The following is a 25,000-nucleotide window of genomic DNA, read 5'->3' as shown; positions in this document are numbered from 1 at the left end:
AATGTGTGTATGTGTGTGTATGTGTGTGTGTGTGTGCGGTGTATGTGTGTGTGCGTGTATGTGTATGTGTGTGTTTATTTGCACGCTGCTGTTGAGGCGTGATGGTGAAACACGAGTGAGAGTGTGTGTGAGAGAGAGAGGGGAGAGAGGGAGAGAGAGAGAGAGAGAGAGAGAAGAGACGGGGGTGGAGAACTGTACACGCGCGTGCATAAGAGTATGTGTGGGCGCGCACGCCCCCCCCCCCCCCCCCATTATAGCCTATCTATAACCCATAACCCTTCTCCTATGCCCTGTGGGCACTTTCCATTTACCCGGAAAAAAGAATGTAGTGAATGTTGCAATGATTTGTGTGTGTGCGTGTGATATAATGGCCTGAAGGTAAGCTAACTAATTACTTTTATTTACTGCAACTCACCTAGCCTACAGTTTTTTTTTGGGGGGGGGGGGGGACAAAAACATGTCAACTTACTTATTATTTGATATTTTCAAACAACCTGTTCAGCACAGAAAACTACACTTGTCTTTTAACAACAAATAATTAACCCATTTCGAAATCAGAGCTAGCTAATATGTATGAACCGTTAGCCTAATGACGACAGGTGTTTGCAGACCTGTTGAAAACAAGTTCATCATTAGCTTCTGTAGAGCCGGTCAGAGTAAATATCCAGCTGCTGTTCTGGGAGTATAAATGAGGTAAAATGTTGATACTTCTACCTTGATCACTGCAAAGTCTTTAACAGTTAAAAAAAAATAAAAAGAAGCATGAGTGCGAAGCCATATAGTATTTTAGCACTTGACCAAACAGGAACAGCATCCGGCGGGGAAACTGCGGAGCCAAAATGGCGCCGGTCGTATAGCCTGTGCTGCCTTTGGGTAACTCGGGAAATTTGGAACCACGAGTTGAGCTAACCTGAAACATCGAACGGGTCGACGTAAATATAATTTGAAATTAAATTTAAAAGTTTATTTACTCATTTTTTTTCATTATTTCGTATTTTTAGTTTACATTGTTGTTACGCATAAATGTTTGCAATAAAATAAAAGTAAAAGTAAAAAAAAAAAAAAAAGTTAGACCAAGACACACGGGAGGGAACAGAGGAAGTTAAAGACTGACGTTGGTTAAAAATCCGAACAATCAGACAGGATAAAATCTTGAAATTAAGTAAAAATGGTGGTAAACCACTACTGTCTAACCACATTTCTTAGTATTTGAAGGCAGCACGGAGCCTCTCGCTGCTTTAAATGTTGATATGTCACCGCCATCTTGTGGGCATAATTAGTAGCTGCATGCGTTTTACGGCACTGTAGTGTAAACTTTACGCCCACTGGAGTAGTTTTGGCCTCCAAAAAAAAAAAAAATTTAAAAATAGACAAATGATGTAACAAAAAAAATTAAAATAATGTGCTTAAATTTCCCTTTTTTCTCTTAGATATGCAAGCATGTTCAGGAAAACAGATAATGCACACATAAAATTGGCTACACTCCACAAGCAAATGTACTCTGATAAATTTAAATTCAGAGTGTAACTTTTTCACCATCTTCTGAAGCTTCTCTGGTTTCACATTCTACACGTAGCACACCTCCTCACTAAATTACATTACAAAGACAATTACTAAAATTAATTGCTCACTTCTAATTAAAAGACCCAGAAAGCAATGACACTGAACAAGAGATGTGGTATTAATCTTTGAAGTCATTACTTGGCATTTCCATTCATCTTAAGAACTCATTGTAAATGCCACAAATAGAAAATAAACATCTGTCTTTCATGTTGGCAGCAGAGGTAAATAATCTGCCAAATAAAGTAGTTAATCTCTCCTGAAGGACACATTGGCTGGAAGTCAATTTTTCATCCCCATTAGTCTAATTTAGAGGGATTCTCGCCAGCACTGTTTGATTACCACCAACAGCGGTGATGATCATTGGCAACAATTTGGCAAACCCCACCGGCCTCTGTCTTTATTTGACTCGTAAGACAGTCACGTTGCTGGTTATGTGTTCTTCTATTACACAGATACACATGAGCATGAAGAGGAATATACTTATTTCATACTTTGGAACTTTTCTGACCACAGACAGTGCCCCTTTTGTGCAACAGTGACCTTTTGCCCCTGTGACTGGAGGAATGATTTGTACATCCTCACTATCAATGTAGTTTGGGCCACTTTGAACACAACACACCGTTCGACTACAAGGAAAAAACAGGCTTTTTTTTTTTTTTTTTTTTTACATCAGGTGTACCCAAAGGGTCAGCCAAGGATAATAAGTACGTTTGCCCAATTCTATGCACATAAAGTGCACAAAAAAATGGGAAAAAAAAGAAGTAACAAATACTGCACTGACTCTCCAACTGCAGCTTTCCAGATACACCATCAGTGGTGGAGTGTAACTAAGTACATTTACTCCACATATCAGGGATTTGTTGCACTTCTACCTCACTACAATTATTTGACATTTTCTTACTAGTAAAAGTAAAACGCTGGATCGGCTGCTGACTGAGACAATCGTGACATTTAGAGGTGAAATCTGATAAATCAGTCCTTTTGTTGTTGTTGTTGTTGTTGTTGTTGTTGTTGTTGTTTTCCCATATCAACCTGCTTTGTTTTCAACAAAACCACCACATTTTGACAGCTTTACACAGCCGGCTGACTCCGGTAACTCTTTTTTTTTTAAGTCCCGACACAGTAAAAGTCTACAATCACATGACCGAACCAGACATCTTTACTGATCAGTCTAGCTAAACAGACGCTCAGCTGTTTTTACAAATATATTGTGAATAAAATGTTAAGTTACTGGTTTATTCTAAAACAAAAACAAAAACAAAAAAACTGATCATATCACATACAGTGAAACTTTTTATTATTCATGTTACATATTAACGCAGAGTATACATGTACAAACGTAATTTTCCCCAAAATACATCAAACTGATCTTGGACTTGACTACTAACCAGAAAAAGAAGACTACCTCTCCCAAAATAAACGTGTCCCTTAATGATAATGTTTAATTTCCTCCTACTAAAACTGAGTTCCATCGAGAGTACAACCTATAACAAGCACTTGACGGGTACAGACATACCATAGAAAACACACGAATACATTCATCACCACACCCCTTTCTAATAAACTACAGTCGAAGTCACTGAGGAGGATGAAAACTGCAATGCAACATCATTTCACTGGCTTGAAATGTACCCTTATGTGCAGGAGGAAAATTCAACTGAGAGGTTATTTGAACTTTTGCATTGGTTTGATTGAAATAGTAAATGCTGTCTTTTGCTATTTAACTAAACCTGTAATGTAAAGATAAAGCTAACAAATGCATACATTGTTTTTTTTATTGAACAGACTGCTGAAATAAACCTCTGTATAAAATATAAACTCTGAATTTTGCACCACAGTCTAGATTTATGTAACCTGTTTGCACAAAGATGTATTAGAAGATAAAGCCCCGCTTCAGCACGTCACTTACCTCCGGACACACGAGAGACGATGGCCTTGACTTGTGAACTCATACATGACGAGATGCTGTTCCTGTTAAAGTAGCACATCAACTTTACTGGAAAATTATGGTTATTTATCATCCTTCTCATGGCGAGACAAGCGGATAGATACCCTTCTCTCCTCTGTGCATGAGTTAGGGAGCCACAGAGACCAGCTAACCGCTAGTTAGCTTAGCACAATGACTAGTAGTGGATGGGAAGTGCTAACCTATCATACACTTGTCTCCAAAACAATCTGTGCCTCCTTTAATATGTGCATAATAGTTGTGTACGTAACATTCTTTGTCAAACAACTGACTGATGTCATGAGATGTTGTCATTTAAGAATCATAACTTCTTCCCTTTGCCGCCCACAGGGATTTAACACAGCACCTTAATTTTGTTGATGACTAGAGGAGCGACTGCGACTGCTATGCAATCGTCATGCTCTCGAACAAAGATGCTGGTCCTTGACTGTTCATGGAGCTACGCAGCACAGCCCATCCACAACCATTCATTATGCTAAGCTAACGAGGAGTCAGCTGGTCTCTGTAGGTCTCAGCTGGAGATCGGGAGAAGGTGATCGGTAAAATAAGCTTCTTCTTTTTTTTTAAGTTGACGTGTTTCTTTAAATGGAACTGTTAGACCCTGGAAGATGGTCTGGGTTCAGTTAGATTCCGGCCCGATCAGTGTCTTCTTGACCTGTAGTGTAACTCTGAACGCAGCATGAAACTGAACAAGGAGTGCTTCCCATGTCTTAGCCTTCCCTCTTGACATTAAACACAAAAGAAACTCTCCTTTCTGATGACTTCAAACGTACGTTTCAATAAAACAAATGTGTCTGTTCTGTTGTTTGGAATGTACACGTCTGTTCTGATAAAAACTTTAGTTCCGTCCATACGTCTTTTGTGGCAAAAAAAACAACAACAAAAAACTTGTCCAGCTGTCGTCTAATTGGTCAACTCAGCAGGTACCCAACCCATATAGGCACTATGCAACCACGTCAAAAAATAAAATAAAGTATATCAATATATTGTAGATATATCATTCTATCTATAAAACAAAAGCCCTCTTGTGGCTCCTATTTCTAATACGTATAGTAGTCTAAATGTAAATTAGGTATGACAAAGTCTAACAAATACTAATTAAGTAACCCCGTAATAACATGTATACAATCTCTTATTAACATACTGTGATGAGAAAAAATAAATAAACCTCCAGAGGATTATTATGGATCCAAAGTCAAACAAATTGCCATCCCCGAGCATAAGATGGAAGAATCTAGATGGAAGCGCATGACTGCTACAGTGTGCCATAAAATATAAGACTGGCTCTTTAATCTCTCCATCTAAAAGGTTCCAGCTTTGTCATGTGCAGCCAGTCGACATCATCATGCTAACTTGTCGATGACATCTCATTCATCGATGTTAATTTTCCGGCCTGATTTTTCTCTCCCGAACTCCGTGTGAACATGAGCCACGAGTAGCTGATGAATGGGCAATTACAAAAGCGAATGCTGATGGAAGCGTGTTGTTAAAAAAATAAATAAATAAAAATTGGACTGTGCGGTACTCATTAAGAGACTTCTAATTAATAAAAGACATCTTGACACGTCAAAATAAATATCCAAATCCCTTCAGCTGCTTGGTTTTTCTGGGGCCTGGTGTTGTGCGTCCTGGCTCACTTTAGCATTGGCTTCTAGTCGTTGTTACAAAAGAATATAAATGGCAATACTTCAATGTGAAGCAGATGCTAACTAAGTGTTAACCTGTAACTAAACATGCTGGAAAAGTATAACAGACTTTCGTTGTTTTACAATTTTTTTTTTTTAAGTCCCTCACACACCACAATCTAAACCGACAGGGGGCAGCAAATTACAAGAGAGTCCAGGTTTCAATCCAAGACAAAGAGATAAGGAAATGCTAACATCGTAAATATGCTAACTGATAATAATGCAATTAGCAGCTTTCATAAGCTATGAAGTGAAGAAGCTCAAGTATCTCGGGGTTGAGGTAAATACGCAGATCAGTGCTACATCAGTTGTGATGAAGGAGGAGCTGAAACAAAGCATGAAGCCCTAATTTTTACCAAATTATTTATACTGCAAATTATTTTAGTGACTAAAGGAGAGAAGTTGTAGATTAAAGTGGTTAAAATTGACCCAAAGCAGAGCCACTACACTGACTCACTATCGCCTCTCCAGGCACAAACTGGCATTACAAGCTGGGATTGACTTTTTTTTTTTTTATCTGCAACTCAAATTAACGCTTACGTTTTTTTTTGTTTTTTTTATGTACTTCGATGATATTCATACATCACTAAATGTGGTGTAGTAATTCTAATAACTGTCCAAGATTTCAACCAATGTGCCAAAGCTAATTTGTGTCAAGCCAAGTCATGATGTTGATCAGTGACATTTTAGAGTCATCTGGTCATTAAAATATTAAAAAAAAAAAAAAAAAAATTCAAATGTTTCACTTCCTCTGTGGGTAAAAGTGTGATGCACCTCTTCAAACATGTGCTTTGTCTCTGCTCTAAGTACAATGCAGGAATGTACAAACCAATGGAGCTGCAGCTAAGCTGCTTTTAAAAGAATTTAAGAGCAAATATCTTCCATGTTCACTTATTTTCCCCCACGGTTCTGACACTGAAAAAGCAGTAATCCTCCTTTTCTTAATGTGCTGAAACCTTCCTTTGATTATTAAGATTAAAAAAAAAAAAAAATCTGCTTGATGTGTTCCAAACAAATTAGGAGGAGGTTTAAATACTTCTCATCACTGTAAAACATGATAAATGCAAAGGCATATTCCAAAGTTAACAGTACAAATATCAGAGAAACACTAGCAAAGAGGGACATTTAGTAACGAGTAGTGAGGTTATAATGAAGTAGAATAGAGGTGATACTATGGGAGCAACCTGGATTTGCAACGCGTAGAGATGTTTTTCTTCTTTTTTGTACTTTAAATACTGCCACATATGACACAGTATTCTTGTGGCAACTTTAAAACAGTCATTGCGTCTTGTTTTCTCTTTCGGCGTCAGTACAAACTCACATTCTCCCACTCCACCAGGTACTGCACCTTCCCGTCAGGTGTGACACGTCTGGCCAAGATTCTCACCGCCTCCCCCCCTCCCCAGCTCCTGGCCACTGTCCCGTCTCCCCCTCCTACTCCCATAGCCCCTCCTCCTCCTCCTCCACCTCCTCCACCTCCTCCTCCTCCTCCTCCTCCTCCTCCACCTCCTCCTCCTCCTATGCCACCCCCTCCACCCATTCCAGCCTGGTAAGGGGGCACATCACGTAGGACGATGGGCTCCAGCTGCTTCTGGCCCGGCTGGTGTTGGTGGTTGTGTTGGTGGCTGTGATGGTGCTGGTGGAGGTGGTGGTGGTGATGGCTGCCATTAGAGCTGAGCGGATATGGGAAGCAGGGTGGTGGTAATCTGCAGTTGTCCTCCACGCTGGGGACAGAAAAAAGAAGATAAACTGATTCATGAAGGTGTACTTCCTCTTTTTTTTCTGGATCATTTTATCACTTGTCAGTTAACCTTTGGGATAAAGAGACATCATCACTTAATCCTTGATTAATCCCGGGCGATCCCAAGAGAACATTTGTATCATATTTGAAGAAATTCCCTAAAAGGATTCCAAAAGGTGGTGCAGTGGTCAGCACTGTGGCGTCACAGCACGAAGGTTCCAGGTTCGAGCCCCGGCTGGAGCACGGGGTCTTTCTGTGTGTCCAAAGACATCAAGAGGGGACGAGGCTGATTGATACTCTAAATTGACCGTAGGTGTGACTGTGGGTGTGAATGGTTGTCTGTCTACATGTGCTGGCCCTGTGATGGACTGGCGACCCGTCCAGGGTGAACCCCGTCTCTCACCCCGAAGGCTGCTGGGATCGGCCTGGGATTTTGGTGTGAGACGATGTATGTCCAGTAACATAAAATCTGCTTTCACAAATTATTAAAACCCCTTAAAAACATGACGTGAAATAATGAACATACAATTAAACATGAAACAGTCTATTCTTTTGAAAGGAAGGTAAAGCAGAAATGCCATCACAAGTTCAAAACTAAGGCGGACATGTTCAGACGGATTACCCTGTTCTGTGCGTCAGTGAGTAAATGAGCTGGTAAAAACAGACGCAGTGTTCTGCCCAACTCTGACCACAGCTCTCACCGCACCGACGCATTAAGACAACTTGGATGAAAGGTTGACGAGACATCAACACACACATCATGCATGCAGACAGATTCCTTCCTGTACTAGAGGGATAATGGAAGAGGAAAACCTGTTGTAGTGATGGAGACTCCTGGAGAGTGCAGTATTTCCATTGTAAGTGGTGTGGTACACAGCGTACATCCGCTTAGGGGGTGAACTGTAGGCAGGGGGTGAAAGGCAATATAAAGTACGATTTTTCAAAATGGTAAAAGCTGTAAAAATGCTATAAAATTTAAGCTTCAGCTCATGAAAAGTCCCCCCCCCCCCCGCAAAAAAAAAACACATTTTCCTCCTTATTTGTGGGTATAAACACGCAGTTCTAAATTCATTTACTTCAGTTTTGATATCTTCCGCTGTCACACAACTACAACACAGCCCAGAAGGCTTTAGTTTGTTTTGGTCACATTGCTGAAGAAATGCCATTTTGAAAAAGTCTCCTCTGCTGTCAACCGTTTTTCACCTCCATTGTGCCGGGGCGGCGGAGTCTCACAGGCAGATATTTCAAAACCTTTGGACTTAAAATAAACCTATCTGAACTTCACAGCCCAGGAAAGAGGGCTGCTGCTGCTGCAGATAACCGAGGTACAACTGTGTTGTTGCTAGATATATTTCTGTTGCATAAAACCTCACCTCTCCTGGTTGCTATGATCTTTTTTTATACGATTGTTATTGTCTCTAAGATCACAAACGCGTCTGATGGTTGCTCTGATGGCGCTCCATATCACTTCATTTGAACAAAATGCTTTTTTTTTTTTTTTTTCATTCTGAGACCGTACTTCAACTCATCAGTCACTACACAAAAACAAAAAAAACTAAAACACAAGACCCTCACCTCAAGTTAAGCTCCTCCTCGGACTTCCTGGATGTGTAAAGGCTGGCCCCTCCCATGTAGCCATGGCAACATGGCAGTAGCTCAATAGGGTTGGCAGACACTGGGGGTGGACAAGCCTTGACACAGGAGACAAACAGAGATCAGCTTGTGTCTGGATGCCAACATCATCACAGGAGTCAATCAAGCGCTGATAGCTCCGTGCTCAGCCATGCGTCGCGTTGATTCTGCATACAAAACAACAGCTTTGAGGTAGTCTGGATAAAAGGCTCGCATACTGACAGGCAGAGTGAAAACATCACATACTTTTTTCTTTTTTTTCATTCTTAGAGTTTGAATTCTGCGTGTCTGCATTGCCCAAGGGCAGAGATGAAACTGAATCCATCCTGATAGCATGAATGGAGGGATGTGAGTAACATCATTGCAAGGCTCATCAGACACAGCGGTCCAATGTCTGGCTTGAACGCCGGCCCCTCAAAAACACATCAAATGGATCTGGCTGGTGGACTCATCATGACCCTTGACAAGAAAAAAAATATAATCAGAGCATCATCAGAGCCAGAGGAAGGTTTCTAAATCTGTCATTGCTGGAATGTGGCACCTCACTTGGCCCATTATCATTCCCTTCTCTACCATTACTTTTAGGACAGGAGATTATTATTCAGTGGCCTGAGTCAACGTCTGTGCCTTTAAATGGATGTGCTCTGTCAATGCTGCACTGTCAAGGTGCCAGCGCCACCTGGCCAAACTGTAATCGACTGCAAAGTGCACTTGGAAGCGATCCCAGGCTACGCATATCAGCATTCCTTCCCATCTCACTTTCCCCACTACAACCAACCTGCTTCACCAAGACGGATGGAGATTAGCATCAATCAGAGGAGCACAATGAGCCTGGATGTGCCAGAGTGAGCACGAGTGCCCTGTAGAGCGTATTGTTGCAGGATTACTGTATGTGCACATACACCAATCAGAGTGTTGTGTAGGAGGACACAGTACAATGATCATCCACGCTTAAGAATGCTGTGTAAAAATAGTAACCGCCATATGTGATGTTGCCTGTATCAGGGAGATCCGCCGGGAATTGGGTTTGATGATGATGATAAATGCAGCACTGAGCTGCAGATGTTGATGAAATACGCGAGCAGCTTTTTTTTTGTGCAGCCTGAGTTTGAATTATACATTTTAACCGAGCCCAACCCGCAATCTCTTACATTTGCTCCAGACGTTAAAGCATCTGCAGGCATTCAACATACAGCAACAAAAAAAAAAAAAAAAAGGCAGCACAACAAACACTGAGCTGCACCGGGTGTTAAAAGACACGCAGACTGATCTAGACTGTGAAATGAACCTTCATCACAGCGTCTGACTGACAGGTTATTTGGATCGCAGAGAGCTGTTTACCTGGCCGCATGAAAAAAGATAATTAGAGAGGTTTCGTGGCCCAGACCACCCACCAACAACCCCCCCCCCCCCTTACACACACACACACACACACAAACCCCTTCCTCCTGAATTGGAGACAGAGGCACTGACCTGTGTCTCCATGATACGACGCTTTGATTTGCGTGACTCCGGCCCCCCCACTCTCCTCTGGCACGGTAGTGACAGCGGGCTGAAGAGAACAAAAAACACACATAAATTAATGTGAAAACATTGACACACCGCCCCAACATCTAGTTTATTCACATATCTGACATTAAAAAAATACAATGAAAATGTACAAAACAGCAGCAAATGACATGTTGATGGATGGCAACTTTTTATTTTCGTAACAAACTATCTTCTGCTTGCTTGAGCCTGAAACTGCAGCTTGTCTAGTTCACACAAGTTCACCCAATACTCATTTAGCTCATCGTCACCAGGCAAAACTCTCCACATTTCACAGTCTATGGAGTTTATATCCGCGGCGACATTCCCACAAACATACTGAGCAGAGTGCCTAAGAAATAACCTGCAGTGGTTGAGCCGGCGACTTCTGGGTAGCCCTGTGCTAATTTGAATCTAGAGATATAATTCCATTTTGCAGCTCTCCTTGATTTTCCAAATATTATCAGACGAAATGGATCACATTCTGATGGGATCGAGTGACGACCGATGCAATTTAAATGCCAGTTGTTTGTAATAGCTGTCACTGCCAGGAGATGGAGACAGAAGCGCCGCTCTGGAGCTTCAGTTCAAGTAGAAACACCACCTCAACAGTTGTACTGCCAATGACATCGACACAGCAAAACATTCTGATGGCACATTGAGGCTGACCTTTGACCTTTTGAATATAAAATGTCATAGCATCATCATTTTGTCCCATTAGTCAATGAGAAATAATTTTGAAACTGCGGCCAAAACATTATGTGTGAGGTCAGCCAGATCTTGACCTTTGACCCCGTTTTTAATCTCATTAGGTCCCACTGGGAGTTAGTAGCACAGATCCACCTTGATGCAACGACATTAGCTGCTCAGCAGAATCACTGTCACATGTGGAAGCTGCATGTTTTAAAGATGTCTGACAGATTGCCTCATGGAAACACTAACTTCATATCTACTAATCATATACGATATTTTATCGTCTGATTACTTGGATAGGATTCCCTTAGTAAGTTACTTTTGTGTATTTTCACCCTCTACACTACAAGCCCACAACTTCGTCTTACAGGCAACACTGAACTTCACCACCTTCGACCTCCCTCACCAGCAGTAAAATACCTTTTTTACACCTTTTAATCACCGCTTAATCAGTTGGCTCAAATCGACAGCTACAGTGTGACATCACACTGCATCGTCTCAATATAAAGGTCCCTTTATTTCACTGTTTTATGATGTATTTTTTCTTGTAAAACATGTTGCACATACAAAAAAAAGCCACAACTGCTTTAGAAATGGCTTTTTTTGTTGTTGTTTTTGTTTCAAAAATATCTGAAGAAGGAATGAGATCTCTTGGGAATTGGATGGACAGCCGCTGTGTTTAGGACTCGACAAGGGCTTGAAGTGACCTCAGTGTGGTCCGCAGGTCATGTGATATGTCAGTGAGGGAGACAGACAGTGACACTGGCCAGCGACGTCAGTGTTTCCTGCCGGATGGAGGTATTTAGACGAGCATTAATTACTGTAAATATACATGAAAATGAACTGCAGTCTTAAAAAATATGTTCCCCTGATTTAATCCGGGTAAAAGCACCGGCTAAATACTTGAAAACTGATGAAAAATTAAAAATGCCAATGAAGTCTGCAGACTACAGGAAACATGAATACTGCATGTGCTCACGCTTGCACACACACACACACACACACACACACGGAAGTGAAAATGTAAGCACGTGGGGGTTTATAGACTTTAAGGAGGACATTAACATACATTTGCTGGCATATGAAAATTGTAGTCCTTTGATTCTTCAGTTAATTGTTCATGCGTAATGACTATATACCCTGTGGGGATCCCAAAGCTCTCCCTGAGATAAGAGGAGAGACGCTGTCCTTACTCTGACCTTCGACGGTGCGTGATATTGATAGGTGGGTCGGTGATGAGGGGCGACGAATCAGACGTCAGTGGTGGGGGGGCTCGGATCTGAAGCCCGAAAAGACACTTCTTCTTCTTGATCTCCTTCCCAGAGACAAACCTGGGCGACATCAAAGACACAGCGTGTACATTTGTTGCAGTGAGCCTGGTCGGTGTTGGTTCTTCAAAAATTATCATTCATTCACTCTTCTTCTTTGATGCTAATAATGAATTTAAAATTGTGTAAGGAAATACTTATTCTCTGGATGAAAAGGTGACTCGAGGACATTTCAAAAGTAGTGACAGTGTCACTAAGTACACATAATTAGAGCAGACTTTGCAGAGAGACGTTTAAAGTTTTGTGACTGCAGGTTTTAATGAAATTCACAGACACCCTGTCAAGATTACCATGTAACTTTGGGGAGAGCACACACAGGTTCTAAGGTCTTTGCAGCAGGTCAACCACTACAAGGCTCTGAGTCCTAATGGACTTCTGAAATCTTGCGCCACGTAGACACGCTCGCATCTTCAGCACCTCACTGACCCGGGTGATCATCTATCAACACTGTCCAAGGAAGACCTGCATGAACCACTGTTTTCAGCTAACACACACACACACAAACGCACACACGCACGCACGCACGCACGCACGCACACACACACACACACACACACACACACACTAGTTGCCAGTCTGGAAACACTGGTGTCGAAATTCCTAGATGAAGTTATGACAAACTTCCTTTCGCGGATCAACTTCTGAGCAAAACCTACACGACTGATTCGTATTCGGTTCTGCACTTCAAGGGACGAAGGCGATCGGGTCCAGTAGAAGAGACCAAAGACAGGGGAGTCGTTGGTCTCCTTTCTGTCAAGCCTACAGAGATCTGATAGAAAACACGCTCACCAGAAGCACCACCACGTGGTTAAAGAACGCCAGGCTAAGGCAAAACAACAACAACGACAAAATTGATGGAAACTTATCTTCTATCTCTGTTGATTACACTTTGGTAACAAGAGAACACCAGCAGCAAAAAGAGTTGAATTCCCGTCTTCTCATCGTCAGTTTTTGCTCATTCAAGGTCACACACTTCACCTTCCTGTCTGTTTGTCCGCCGTTACAACCGCAGAGCACTAAGACGACCCCTCTATTCATGGAGCGCTGCTCATCAATCCAGTCATGTGTGGTCACTGTTTATTCTTCCCATCATATGCGACGACTTACCTGTCCTTGTGGGAGTTCAGAGCGTTGAGGAGATTGTGGCAGCGGTCCTGCCTTGGCGTGTCAGAGAGCTAGAGGACAGACAGGAATGCAAAGTCAAAGCTGTGTTTGCACAGCTGATGGCCATCAAACAAAAAAAAAGCCTAACACGTGAAATCATTTTCTTCACATCAGTAATCGTAGTACAGAAATCAGCCCGTTGGCTGGAGGAACCCGCTGTAAAGCCATGACAGGTTCCAAACCTTTACGGAGAAACCACCACACATGTAGAGGAAACAATCAGAAAATTACCATCTGTGTTTCCTCCACTTTAATCCGCTGCTATTCTCTGAGGAGCAACTTCTAACATGACACCAGACGGAACTTTCAACCTGAGCGCTAAAGTTTAACAGAAAAATGACATTAAAAATGCAACTAACTCAGCGGTGTTCTCCTTTAAGCTTACATAGAGGTTATACTTGAGGAAAAAAACAAAAAAACCAAAAAAAAAACACACTTTTAAATTTTACTTTAATGATGGTTAATAGGCTTTAAGTCTCAATTGCAAAAAAGCCTGGCAGCATTTCACATCATTTCATCATGGTGCTTAAATGGGGGAATTATCAATACCGCGCCTAGGAGCAACGAGTCCCAATTCTCGTTGGTGAAGGACAGGATTTCATGGTCAAAATCAAAGTATTTCCTCTTGCAGCACAGGGAGAGATGATAGAGCACTAAATGAGCCAAATCCACCCTGCATTTCAAATTAAAAAAAAAAGATAAATAAGAATTATTAGATTTTTTTTTTCCCAGAATATTTTCACAATTATGTTCCGACATTTGTGAACCCTGATTACATGCAGCAGTATCGCTCTGTTCCCTGTTGCGTGAAGCAGCCCTGTGACAAACTGAAAATGACATCTTCTTATTGTGTGCGCCTATTCCTTTGTCTCGAGTGTCATATTTTTTCATTGTAAACATGTCAGTGGAGGTGTGACAGGTGACATCACCAGGTCATGGGAAGCCTTTTGATGGTTTCTGGGCCCTTGGTACATACTGAGCACTGGAACTGATAAAACCTGAAACAGAGGAATGGAAAAACAAAGAAAATCAGACATCATGCACTTACATCATGACATTTTTCATGGTGACATAAAAGGTTCAGGGCGGCACGGTGGTGCAGGGGTCAGCACTGTCGCCTCACAGCAAGAAGGTTCTGGGTTGGAGCCCCGGCTGGAGCACGGGGTCTTTCTGTGTGAGTCTGCATGTTCTCCCTGTTCCTGCATGGGTTTCTCTCTGGTACTCCAGCTTCCTCCACAGTCCAAAGACATCAAGAGGGACCAGGTTAATCCAGACTCTAAATTGACCGTAGGTGAGGCTGGGAGAGCCAATGGTTGTCTGTCTCTATGTGTTGGCCCTGTGATGGACTGGTGACCTGTCCAGGGTGAACCCCACCTCTCACCTGAAGGCCGCTGGGATAGGCTCCACCCCCCTGCGACCCTTAACTGGATAAGAAGTAGAAAATGGATGGATGGATGGATGAATAAAAAAATGCCTCCTTACTTTTACCACTTCTAGTAAAACTACTACAACAAAAGAAGTGTATTTTCTGCCTTGGACGTTTCTTACGGTTTTAGCTCATTAATTTTGGGTGGTTTCTCCCTTCTCTGTTTCTAAATGTCCACAAACCACACCAAAGGGTTCACTGTTGCCTGAGTCGCCCTGTGCAGAACGCTGCGGCATCGGGGGCTGTGATCATGACATCATAATCCTGTTTAAATTGATCCCCCGCCCCCAAAAAAGAAGAATCCTTTCTAGCTAGATTGCTTATTCTTTTTGCCGCTGAATGTTTAGGTTTCTCTCTTGCCATTCATCATTTCATTCGCCGACACCAGCATCAATCTCCCCGCTTTACAGAGACATCATGTGATCACTCCCTGTTGGGTTAAGATATATTTGGGTTTGTGTACATACTCAGTATTGTCTTGGGTTCATTATGTATTGTATCTTTTTTAATGAAACCATGTTTTTTTTTCGCAAAATTGGTTTACCTCTGAGCCGCAATTCTCCGCGTCAGTAGCACTTACCGGCACCAAACCTCCCAGTTTCACTCTCATCTATATTCTGCAGGTTTCTACAGAGGGATTCATTCATATATCATTCATAGCCTGATTTATGTAACATTTTATTCCTAAAAATGTGGTGAAAATAGATTTTTGGGCTGCTGAGAATATTTCCTGATTTATGGAGTGATAAAAAAGTCAGAATCAGTAAAAACCTCTGACTCCTAATGTGTTTTGTTGTGTTCTCGTGGGTTCATTTATCTCGTTATCTGAGGAAAACAAAAGCTGTTGTTTCCAGATAATGAGATAATAAGTTAACCCGTTCTCACTGGTAAGGGAGATTAGATATTTTGAGAATATTGCATTATTCCTTGATAAGTTATATAAATTCTTAGATTAGTCATCACAAGAACAGCTGTTCTCAGCCTGCTTCAATTTGGAGGTGGCTTTTTCTAAAGTTGCGGTTTCTGTTCTGGACGTTTGCATATTTTGGGAGTGGTTAACTTGATAACGCCTCTTTTGTACGAAACATTCAATTTGAGAAAACACACAGAGTGAAAAACACTTCCTCAGCGTAGGTAATCCACTGGAGAGTTTCACTCTGATATCTAGTTTCCAGTTGTCGTGTCTCACCTTTATACTTCTTTGTTTGCCTTCAAGGTGAGAGGCATTACTCCCCTTATATATTCCTTATATATTTCCTTATCCACTATGTACTATGTCTTTCTCCTCCCAGGATATTTCATCATTTAATACATTACAATACATCAGCCAGAACTGTAATAACATTCTGTGCTGAGTGACCCTGAAACTCCGCTCACACCATAACAACCCCGTGTCCTTCTATATGCATGTGTTCACTGAAGGTCACCGGGAAAGATGAAGCGCAGACACAATATGACGGCAGCACACGCTTACTATTCCAACTGTGAACTCTGTCTTCACTCTTCCTCCATCACCTGCTCGGCAGATGTTGTACCAATCCAGCCCCTCGCTTTCCCTGACTGTCAATCTAAATCTAATCCCTCCTTTTTCTCGCTCTCTCTCTCTCTCTCTCTGCCTCCTCCACTCAGAGAGGTTCAGCAATAACACGGTGTCAGGGCGGGTGTAAAACCCAGCCACCTAACGCAGATGGTTAATGACAATAATAACTTAATGGCTGGATACGTTTTATTACACGCATGGGATGCAGCCTATCAAAGTGCAGCACAATCAGCAGCCTGCACATGCAGCCGGCGTCATATCTGAACTGGTAGGGCCACAGAGGTGTTTGCTCTGCTGTCTGTCACCGTCCTGTCGCCGCGCGCGCGAGCGTGTGAGGTGCTTCTTGTCCTTGAGTCAGCCGGTGCATTAATATGCACACTTCTGATTTAGTCTCGAACCAGGCAGTTGTCTGACAAGTGAGGCTGTCTTTACCTTCCAACTCAATAGAATGAGAATTCACAGCAGTGTTGAAGTGACGCAGAGAGACACGTCTTCAAATTAGGACACAGCGGAGGGAAGGACGAGGACTTTGCTCGTGCTTCTGTTGTGTTTTTGTGTGTCGTGGACCGCTGCAATTATCTGAATGCTCTTTTTCTCTTTTTTGGTGGGTTATTTTTTGTTGTTCACCAAGGGTTTGATTAATATTAACAACACAAACGGATGAACTGCATTCAGATGTATTTCCTACTGTAAAGACAAACTTTCACTACCTTCTGGTGGATAAATGATACAAAACATCTTCAAAATAACTGCAAGAACATAAAAGTGTAACAGATACACGTGTGTGTGTGTGTGTGTGTGTGTGTGTCTAAAAAAAAGCGAAGCTGTCATGTGGACTTTTAATCTTAATCTGTTTAAATCAATGACACAATCACGATTATAATCAAAACCATTTCCACAAATGAAAGAAATGAAAGATATCTACAAAGGATTTTTTCTTTCTGATCATATAACTATTTACTAGTTGAGCCAAATAAAAATAAAAACTTCATAAAAACATTAGCTGGTTAAGTACAAGAACTTTTTTTTTTTTTTTTTTTGGAGGCAGGTAGTTTTCAGTCCAGTAAGAACACGGATCAGGGTTAATCAGATCAAGGATGTTTTCCCTGTCCTGCAGCCTCTCATGCAACAGACAGAATAATCATCTGAACGAACACAGGAAGGATATGTCAGATATCCTTTGATTTGTGAGTAATACCTTAGTTAAATGTGGCATATATGCAGTAAAAAAAACAAAAAGGAGGATTCTGTGGACTATGTCGAGACAAGCAAAAGCCTTCGGTAGATTCTGAACCTTTCCTCAGTTTAGGAGGAGGTATTATCGATTGTTTTTTAAAGTGAGTGTAAAAAGGATTTAGTGATGTAATCATTTTAGACATCCAGGCAGGTAAATGGAGGATATCTCGTTATATCGTCTCAGCCCGGCGCTGATCACCTCCCAGCCGCTCCTGCTCATATGGTATTTACATCCTCCACCTCCAGCTTGTGCACCACCACCCAAATTCAATTTTCTTCCATCTGTGACTCTGTTGTTTACTCCGGCGCAGTGAACGCCACGTGTTCACTGGCAGTTAGCGTGCGTTTTTGTCATGGCTAACACGCTGAGTCGCGACAGGACGAAGGACCCTCCCGGCGGCCCCGTGACGTACCTGTCCCCATACAGCAGAGGCTTGGTTAGACACTGAGTGCAGGCCTCGTGGAACCACTGGCCACAGCCTCCACACTGCAACATCTTCAGGTTCCACCTGAAACCAAAAACAAAATGCAGAGACTTCAAACGCGAGTGAAGGAAGGTGTGTGACATCTGGGAGGGCCGATCCTTTCAAGGTGAGATGGGTCCTCGGGTGTTAACTCTCACAGAGGCGTGACAGGTGGTAGTTTGGAAGTGTCAGCCAGAGTGCAAATAAATTCTAAGGATGCTGTCACCACTGCAGTGTGTTTGACCAGTCAAATTCTAATTGACGCATTTAGCTTGTTTTGTATTTAGTTTGGTTTCACGGTCACGATGATGCACAAATTTTAGCAGAACGCATCTGAAAAACATATTCCCTTGGGAGCCGTCTACAAATGAGCAGAGTCAGGCTTGTGCTCACAAAGCCTGTTTTGGTTTGTTTTTTTTAAATCGGTGAAAAAATCTCTTGTTTTCAGAGTGAGGACGTTTAAGTCAGCCTCTCATTTAGCCACTGGTTAACACCTGCTCTTTTCAAGGCACCGATGTATTTCACTCAAATGAACACGAGTATTTTAAGCCTGTGTGAACAACAGAGCGAATTTCAGGCATTGAACCAAAAACCTGTTGAAAAATCCCACTGATTTGAGACAACTAACTTATTTCTGGGTTTGAGGACTTATTCCTGCGCCACTCTATAATCCACAGGATGATGTTGGCTTAGATGAGTTCGAGCCTACAGAGACGGTGTTTGACAGCACACATGACTCAAAACCTAATCTGGTCTCACTCACTCTCCAGGTCCAGCGCAGTAGCAGTAACACTGCTGCTGATTGGACAGATGCTGCGGGTCCCAGTCTAACGACGTCAGCTGATAGGGGAGCCGGAGTTTCATGAACTGCATGAGCCGGGCGAAGCGTCCTCGTTTGAGAGCCCCGCCTCTCTGAAAACACAATTTTAGGACAGAACTTATTGGTCTGTGACCTGTCGAATCCCCGTCATGTCAGCGGGAGACGGATCATTGTTGGGGGAATGCTATTAGTTTCATTTTATTGCAGGTCATCTGTGAGAGATAGCGTCTGAAAGCCTGGACAATGAGATACAGACATTGAGCGATGGACAATTAACCGGGAGCTTTCTCATCTCTTATCTACAGATCTGGAGCACATGTGATTGATTGACTTTAAATGTACTTCTCTCAACTTCAGCGTCATTTTTCAGCTTCATAACTATTGATCGTTCATGATTTCTTGGACACAATGTAGAACATCTACTGGTCAAGTCAATACCGAGCAAATTACTGAGCTTAAATAAACTTCTTACCAGTCGTAACACAACAGTGCCGCGGCAGCAGAGCCTGAGACGTTTCCCCGGATTTCTCAAATATTAGACACTGAATACTGAATTCCCCCCTGAGTGTTAGACGGAGAGATTAGCGGCCTGACCTTGGTTGCAACTGCAAAGACGCATTGCCGACATATCCACGAATCACTGTCAGCTTCTGGTTCGATGGTTGGCGTGTGGCACTCTGGATGATAACCTGTAATGGGAGGAGGAGGCAGAGCGTTTAATTCGTGTTTAAAAGACAGACAGCCGGAGTGACAATAATGGCAGAGCAGCCTCACGTTTAGTGCTCTGCTGGTTTGTTTCAGCTGCATGCAAAACATTTTACTGCACTACTTGCATCTAGGGAGCAGGAAGTGTCTTTGTCTGCTTATTCCTCTGAAACAATTAAGCTGTCAGCAGCGCCGGTTACCTGACAGAGACGTGATGCTGAAATTTGGCGGCATTTTCTGCATGTGCATCCCGGTGTCCCTAAAACTTCTCGACACTTCAACGTCAACACGTTTCATTTCATCACACTTCAGGTTACTTTGCTAGAGAGCCTTATCCAAGGAGAGTTAGATCAAGGGCAAGGATTTTTTTGGCTGGACTAGTTTCTGTCTTTTGTTCTACCTCATTTGGGTCTGGACTTTCAACCAAAATTACAGTGAAACCTCTCCTGGACAACAGCCCAGACCCAACAATCAGACCGGAGTCCATCTCCAAATATATTTACTTCATATAGGGCCTGAAACGGGAAGCAAGCAAAACCAAAACTCATCACATTATGGGCTGAAAACATGCTGCAGCTCGAGAGAGAGAGAGAGAGAGAGAGAGAGAGAGAGAGAAAGAGAGGAGGGACGGGGGGACGGGGGGACGGGGGGACGGAGAGGCTGCAGCATCATAACAAGTTCAACATGTACGCTTTGCAAGATACAGACACAGGAATGGTGGAGTGAATCAACTGTAAAGGAGTGCTACAGTTGTGAATGACAGTGAATTTTCCCTCAAAAATGTAATGAACTTCCACCGCCGAATGACATTTGTGTAAAATTCAACGCAGGACAGAGTGAAAATCACCTGGACCGAAACAAACATGTGACTTGAAACCTGAATGATGCCATCTGAGTAAAAAAAAAAGGTCTCCACATGTAAAGTGAGTGTTCAGATGGCACCCCCCCCCCCTTCGGTCTAGTAACGTAAACAGATTCATTATTTTTATTTGCAACATTTTTAATCAGTGTGTTTTTTTAAGATCAGGAGGAATCCAAAGGATATTTGGCACACGACTGATATCCCTCTACAACTAGCAGACCCATATGCAGATGAAGACTTGGCTGCTGTTCAGTACACAGTCTCCTTCAATGTGGCTCAGCACACATTTGCATTCAGGTTCCCTCTAAGAATGTGGCACATGTGACCCGGGCCACCCGGGCCACCCATGAGCGTGGTCACGGTGATCAGATCACTCAGGTCTGAACAGCACCAAAGCAACGATTCAGACGAAGTCAAGAGAAACTCCAGATACGTGCTGAATCCAAACAAGCACCGGATCCCCGTGTTTTTCAAACTTAGACAAGATGGACGCTGATCCACCACAAAGACTCGAGGACCCTGGAGAAGCAATCTAGTGTACGCCGACGTACCGTTTAGCAGAACCTGCTGACTGAGGACAAGACTCAGAGGTTTACCTCCACCGGAGGGATAAGGGACTCTACTTTGAGGATAACAACATACAGGAGGAGAGGACAGATGACTTAAAAGAGGAGTACAGGGAATAATCCAGGTCAAAGTAGAGAGAGAGAATCCCTCAACAGAGGTCTACAACACGACTTATCCTCCATCTATAATGCTGTCACTACACAGCCTCCCAGGAGATTTAACAAGCGTTCGTATTTGGCCTCAGTTGACTCCGTCGTCTCTCTAACGACCGACGTCGCAACATCCGGCAGCACTAGCGAATCAAGCGGTGCTCCCGACCTTGATAATGACACCACAGAGGCTAAACAACACCCCCACCCACCCACCATCTCAGAACTGAAAAGCCCCTGGGATGATGGATGATTTGTTACCGGAGGAGGTGACGGATGGAGGGATTTTTCACTGTATCTGTAAGCACTGCGTGGCCAATCACAGCCCAGTATGCAAATTACAGAAGTGGGATTGCAAGAAGTCCGACTGATACAGAATCTACTGAGATACGGGCAGAAATATATTCTGGATTTTGGGTTTTGGGTTTTTTGTGTGTGTGTGTGTGTGTGTTTGCTTTTGCAATGATCCCCCAAGAGTATGAGGGAACGTGTAATTGGAGGAGTTCAAAAATGAACCATTAACGATATCGAATAACAAACTTCAAGTCTTCACTTTTAATTCATGTTGCAGACTTTGGAGGGAAAGTCATTTTTGATTGGGATTAAAAAAAACAAAAAAAAAAACAAGATCACGAGCCGAACAGCTCGTTTATCAAGGGAGACGCGCGACAAAAACTACCGGCGGTTTTGAAACGTGCAACTCAAACACAGGCACGTAAACTAGCGTTAACACAAAAAAAAAGAAAGAAAAGAAAAACCAACATAATTAGCATACGAAAATACGCAAACAATCACGACGAGCCAAAAAATACAGAAAACTGTTTTTAAAAATACTGTTTCAAGAATTACAAGGTTTTACTGGATTAAACAAACAGCAAAATCCAAAAATGTAATGAAAGCGGCGACACATGCAAAGCTCGCAGGAACGTTCAGTGACTCAGTTTGTGACTTGTTGTCGTACTTCAGAATCAAGTGACAAGAAGTACAATATTCCTAACAAAGCACCTTTGAAGTAAACCATATCAGACACAAATTATCATTCCAAGATGTGTATTTTTATATCTCCTGAAACGTGCCTGGAGGGGATCTTTCAATTAGCAACATCTAAAGACGTTTTCTTGCATTTAATGAGCGACTGCTCCTCCGTGCCTGTCTACTGGAGATCATCCATTTCCGTTCTGGTCAGGATGGAGGTGCAACAACTCACTTCTGTCATTTATGACACACAGTTTTCTCCATTGTTGTTGTTGTTGTTGTTTTTCAAGGAGCGACACTGTCACAAACCTTCAAGGTCAGTGCAAAAGAACGTGACAACGTAAGACGAGGAGCGCTTCCTTACCGTGGCGACATTTAAGACAATTTATGAGGGGTTCTTTAAGAGGCGGAGCGTCACAAATACAGCAAACTTCTTCCACTCCGGCAGCGACTGAAGCAGACGTCCAGAGAGAGGAAGAGGAGCGGGGAGCAGCAGAGGGGGGGAGAGATAGACAGACATTCATTTATGTATATTGATTCACATCTTTACCACCTCATTGATTTTGGTTTCTCCTGCAGCCTTTCAGATTTCATTTGACGGGCGGAAACTCCACCAGGTGCTAACAAGCAAACCTTCCTCCCTTCGCCTGATGTTAGGCAGAGTGACGGCGTGAGTCATTTGTCTAATAGATTAATTAATAGACTCTAATATACCGATTACATCTCTGAGCCCACGGGGGAATACTCAGAGCAGTCTGCGTCGTCATAACCTTAAACATGATGTAATTACCTCCACCGGGGAGGTCATGTGATCATCGGAGTGGGTTTGCCTGTTAGCAGGATCACTCAAACACCTGAGGAGGATGAAATTCGCTCGCTCATCAGAATTTGGGTTGAGAAGAACTGATCTGGATCCAGTACACAGCACACCCCGTGTACATGAGCCAAAGTATAAATACTCCCAGTCAAACATTACTCCAAAAGAAAGTATTTCAGGCTAATTTCTTTTCTTGAGTTAAGTGGTCAGAGGGGCATTTTCCTTTTATAAAATTTTAATACTTAAAATTTGACTTCATTATTCTCGTAATGTTTAACTAGAAGTATTTATACTTTGACTCAGTACCGGGGCTGCGTACTTTCTCCATCACTTGTCATATGGCATTGTCGCAGGTACACGCTCTCTGAGTACTCCCACGTTTCTATTCTCCATTTCTCATTTAGTGACAAACATTAATTTGAGAACATTCACAAAGCAACCAGTGAGTAGTGGCAGACACACTCTTCCGCCACGTTGATGTGACATCATCAGAACAATGCCAAAATGCCACCGATCCTCTGCCAAACAACTTTAATCAAAATCAACCCATAACTTTTTAGAGCCGCAACAACAAAGGGATCTTTTGATGAAGTAAAATTAACCTGCTACCAATTTTATATATATATATATATATACTGTTTAATAAATTCAATCTTTTTTCTTCAAGGAAAATGTCAAACCTTTGCTAGTTTCAGGTTCTTCAATGTAAAAATGTGCTGTTTTATTGTTGTTGTTGTTGTTGTTTTTATGACGGACGGCTGGGTGGACCAAAGGAGAACATATTCACTTGGGAAACTGATTGTCATGTTTTCTTGATAGTTACAGACTCAACAATCAGTTGATTAATTGTGAAAATAACCAGCAGATAAACAGACGGAAATAAACTTTAGTAGCAGCTCTAGAACTTTTTCGAGTGATTCTACTAACCACAGACAAATCACAGTGCTGGAGCTCCTTAGCGGCAGTAGCCAACGCTGCCAGACTCCATGTTAAAAAAAAAACCCCAAAACAACAAAAAGGAATAAATGCTGTTTTGGGCTATTTTAGACAAGCCTGTCCCAAAATTTAATGAGTTCCTCCTCCCCCCATCGCTCATTCTGATAATAGACAAACAAACAAGCAGCACCAGACGCATTACCTCTTCGTGAAAGTTCAGTGTGAAAGAGAAGCATTACCTAAAACTCTAATAAAGTTTTAGAACTGGACATGAATAAAGTTGTGCATTCACAAGCTTAAAGGAGGAGCATTTGTCAGCGCAAGAAATGCAAAGAACTCCAAACAGGAAGCTGTTTACTCTGCTAGCTGGGGGGAGGAAAAAAAAAAAAAAAAAAAAGAGTTCTTCTTACACGAGTGAATGTCCTTCCTCAGTACCCAGAACTCGGAGTTATCCTCAAATCTCACCAGACAACATTGCTTGACTCCGTCTACCTGAGAGGGAGATAGCGAAGCAGAATGATTGACAAAACTAAATGGAAGCCTTTTCAAAACCAGGTGAACACACACTCACGCTTTCTGTCTGTCTCTCTCTCTCTCTCTCACACACACACACACACACACACACACACACACGCACTTACTCTTTTCACATTGCCGAGGTACAGTAGTCCATCACTCCATCGAGCCAACACATCATCTCCTTCACTTACTCCCCCCATCCTGAGAGAGACAGAGAGGGGAGAGGAGAGGAGAGGAGAGGAGAGAGAGGCAGAAAGAGAGAGAGAGCGAGCGGGGCTCATGTGAAATGGAAATCCGATTTATTCGCTGAATACTTTGCTGCCATTGCTGACAGAGGGGTTTATGGCCCCGGCATTTCGGCTGGGCTCTCAAGACGGGCAGACATCAGTTCAAAGGGGTTAAATACCACCCCTCCTCTTTAGAAGGGAGAGCATAGCGACAGCCTGTATCCACCAACGGTGAAAGATGAGAGTGAGTACACAACCAGAGAGCAAGACAAATGATTACTGCACACATGAAACACACACACACACACACACACACACCACTGCATGATGACTGCTGCAATACAGTTTGATTGAATGAGCAAAGATTGCCGTGCAGCTACTTAGAGCATCTGCTGAGCACTTCTTTCCTCCTCCAACTAAACTTGATGTATGAAATGACAGCGTGAGCACCCCCCCAC

The 25,000-nt window shown here is 42.5% G+C and overlaps 2 protein-coding genes across 4 annotated transcripts in view; both read right to left on the bottom strand.

Moving 5' to 3' along the window:
• The window catches only part of syngap1b (synaptic Ras GTPase activating protein 1b), a 142,783-nt gene extending 141,888 nt beyond the window's left edge, over positions 1-895 (bottom strand). The window contains exon 1 of one of the 3 annotated variants that reach the window (XM_086217831.1): positions 715-895. The gene's annotated coding sequence lies outside the window, so the exon portion shown is untranslated. The remainder of the gene's footprint in view (positions 1-714) is intronic. The other 2 variants (XM_086217832.1, XM_086217833.1) reach the window with 2 other exon arrangements.
• Positions 896-2,593: 1,698 nt separating this feature from the next.
• The window catches only part of phf1 (PHD finger protein 1), a 22,801-nt gene continuing 394 nt past the window's right edge, over positions 2,594-25,000 (bottom strand). Inside the window, exons 2-16 of the mRNA XM_086217830.1 lie at positions 24,438-24,516; positions 24,207-24,288; positions 22,408-22,494; positions 19,380-19,474; positions 18,729-18,877; positions 17,915-18,010; positions 14,229-14,297; positions 13,849-13,972; positions 13,243-13,310; positions 12,001-12,138; positions 10,061-10,139; positions 8,531-8,646; positions 7,769-7,855; positions 6,691-6,938; positions 2,594-6,630 (exon numbers count right to left, since the gene is read on the bottom strand). Of these exons, the coding sequence (XP_086073956.1) occupies positions 6,521-6,630; positions 6,691-6,938; positions 7,769-7,855; positions 8,531-8,646; positions 10,061-10,139; positions 12,001-12,138; positions 13,243-13,310; positions 13,849-13,972; positions 14,229-14,297; positions 17,915-18,010; positions 18,729-18,877; positions 19,380-19,474; positions 22,408-22,494; positions 24,207-24,288; positions 24,438-24,515 (1,626 nt within the window). The 5' untranslated portion in view covers position 24,516 and the 3' untranslated portion in view covers positions 2,594-6,520. The remainder of the gene's footprint in view (positions 6,631-6,690; positions 6,939-7,768; positions 7,856-8,530; positions 8,647-10,060; positions 10,140-12,000; positions 12,139-13,242; positions 13,311-13,848; positions 13,973-14,228; positions 14,298-17,914; positions 18,011-18,728; positions 18,878-19,379; positions 19,475-22,407; positions 22,495-24,206; positions 24,289-24,437; positions 24,517-25,000) is intronic.

Source organism: Aulostomus chinensis, chromosome 11 (genome assembly GCF_037954235.1).
Source record: "Aulostomus chinensis isolate RoL2024-O1b breed Wild chromosome 11, RoL_Achi_v1.0, whole genome shotgun sequence".
Classification (NCBI taxonomy): Eukaryota; Metazoa; Chordata; class Actinopteri; order Syngnathiformes; family Aulostomidae; genus Aulostomus; species Aulostomus chinensis.
Note: the sequence above shows the minus strand (reverse complement) of the source record. Positions and strands in the feature narration are given on the sequence as shown.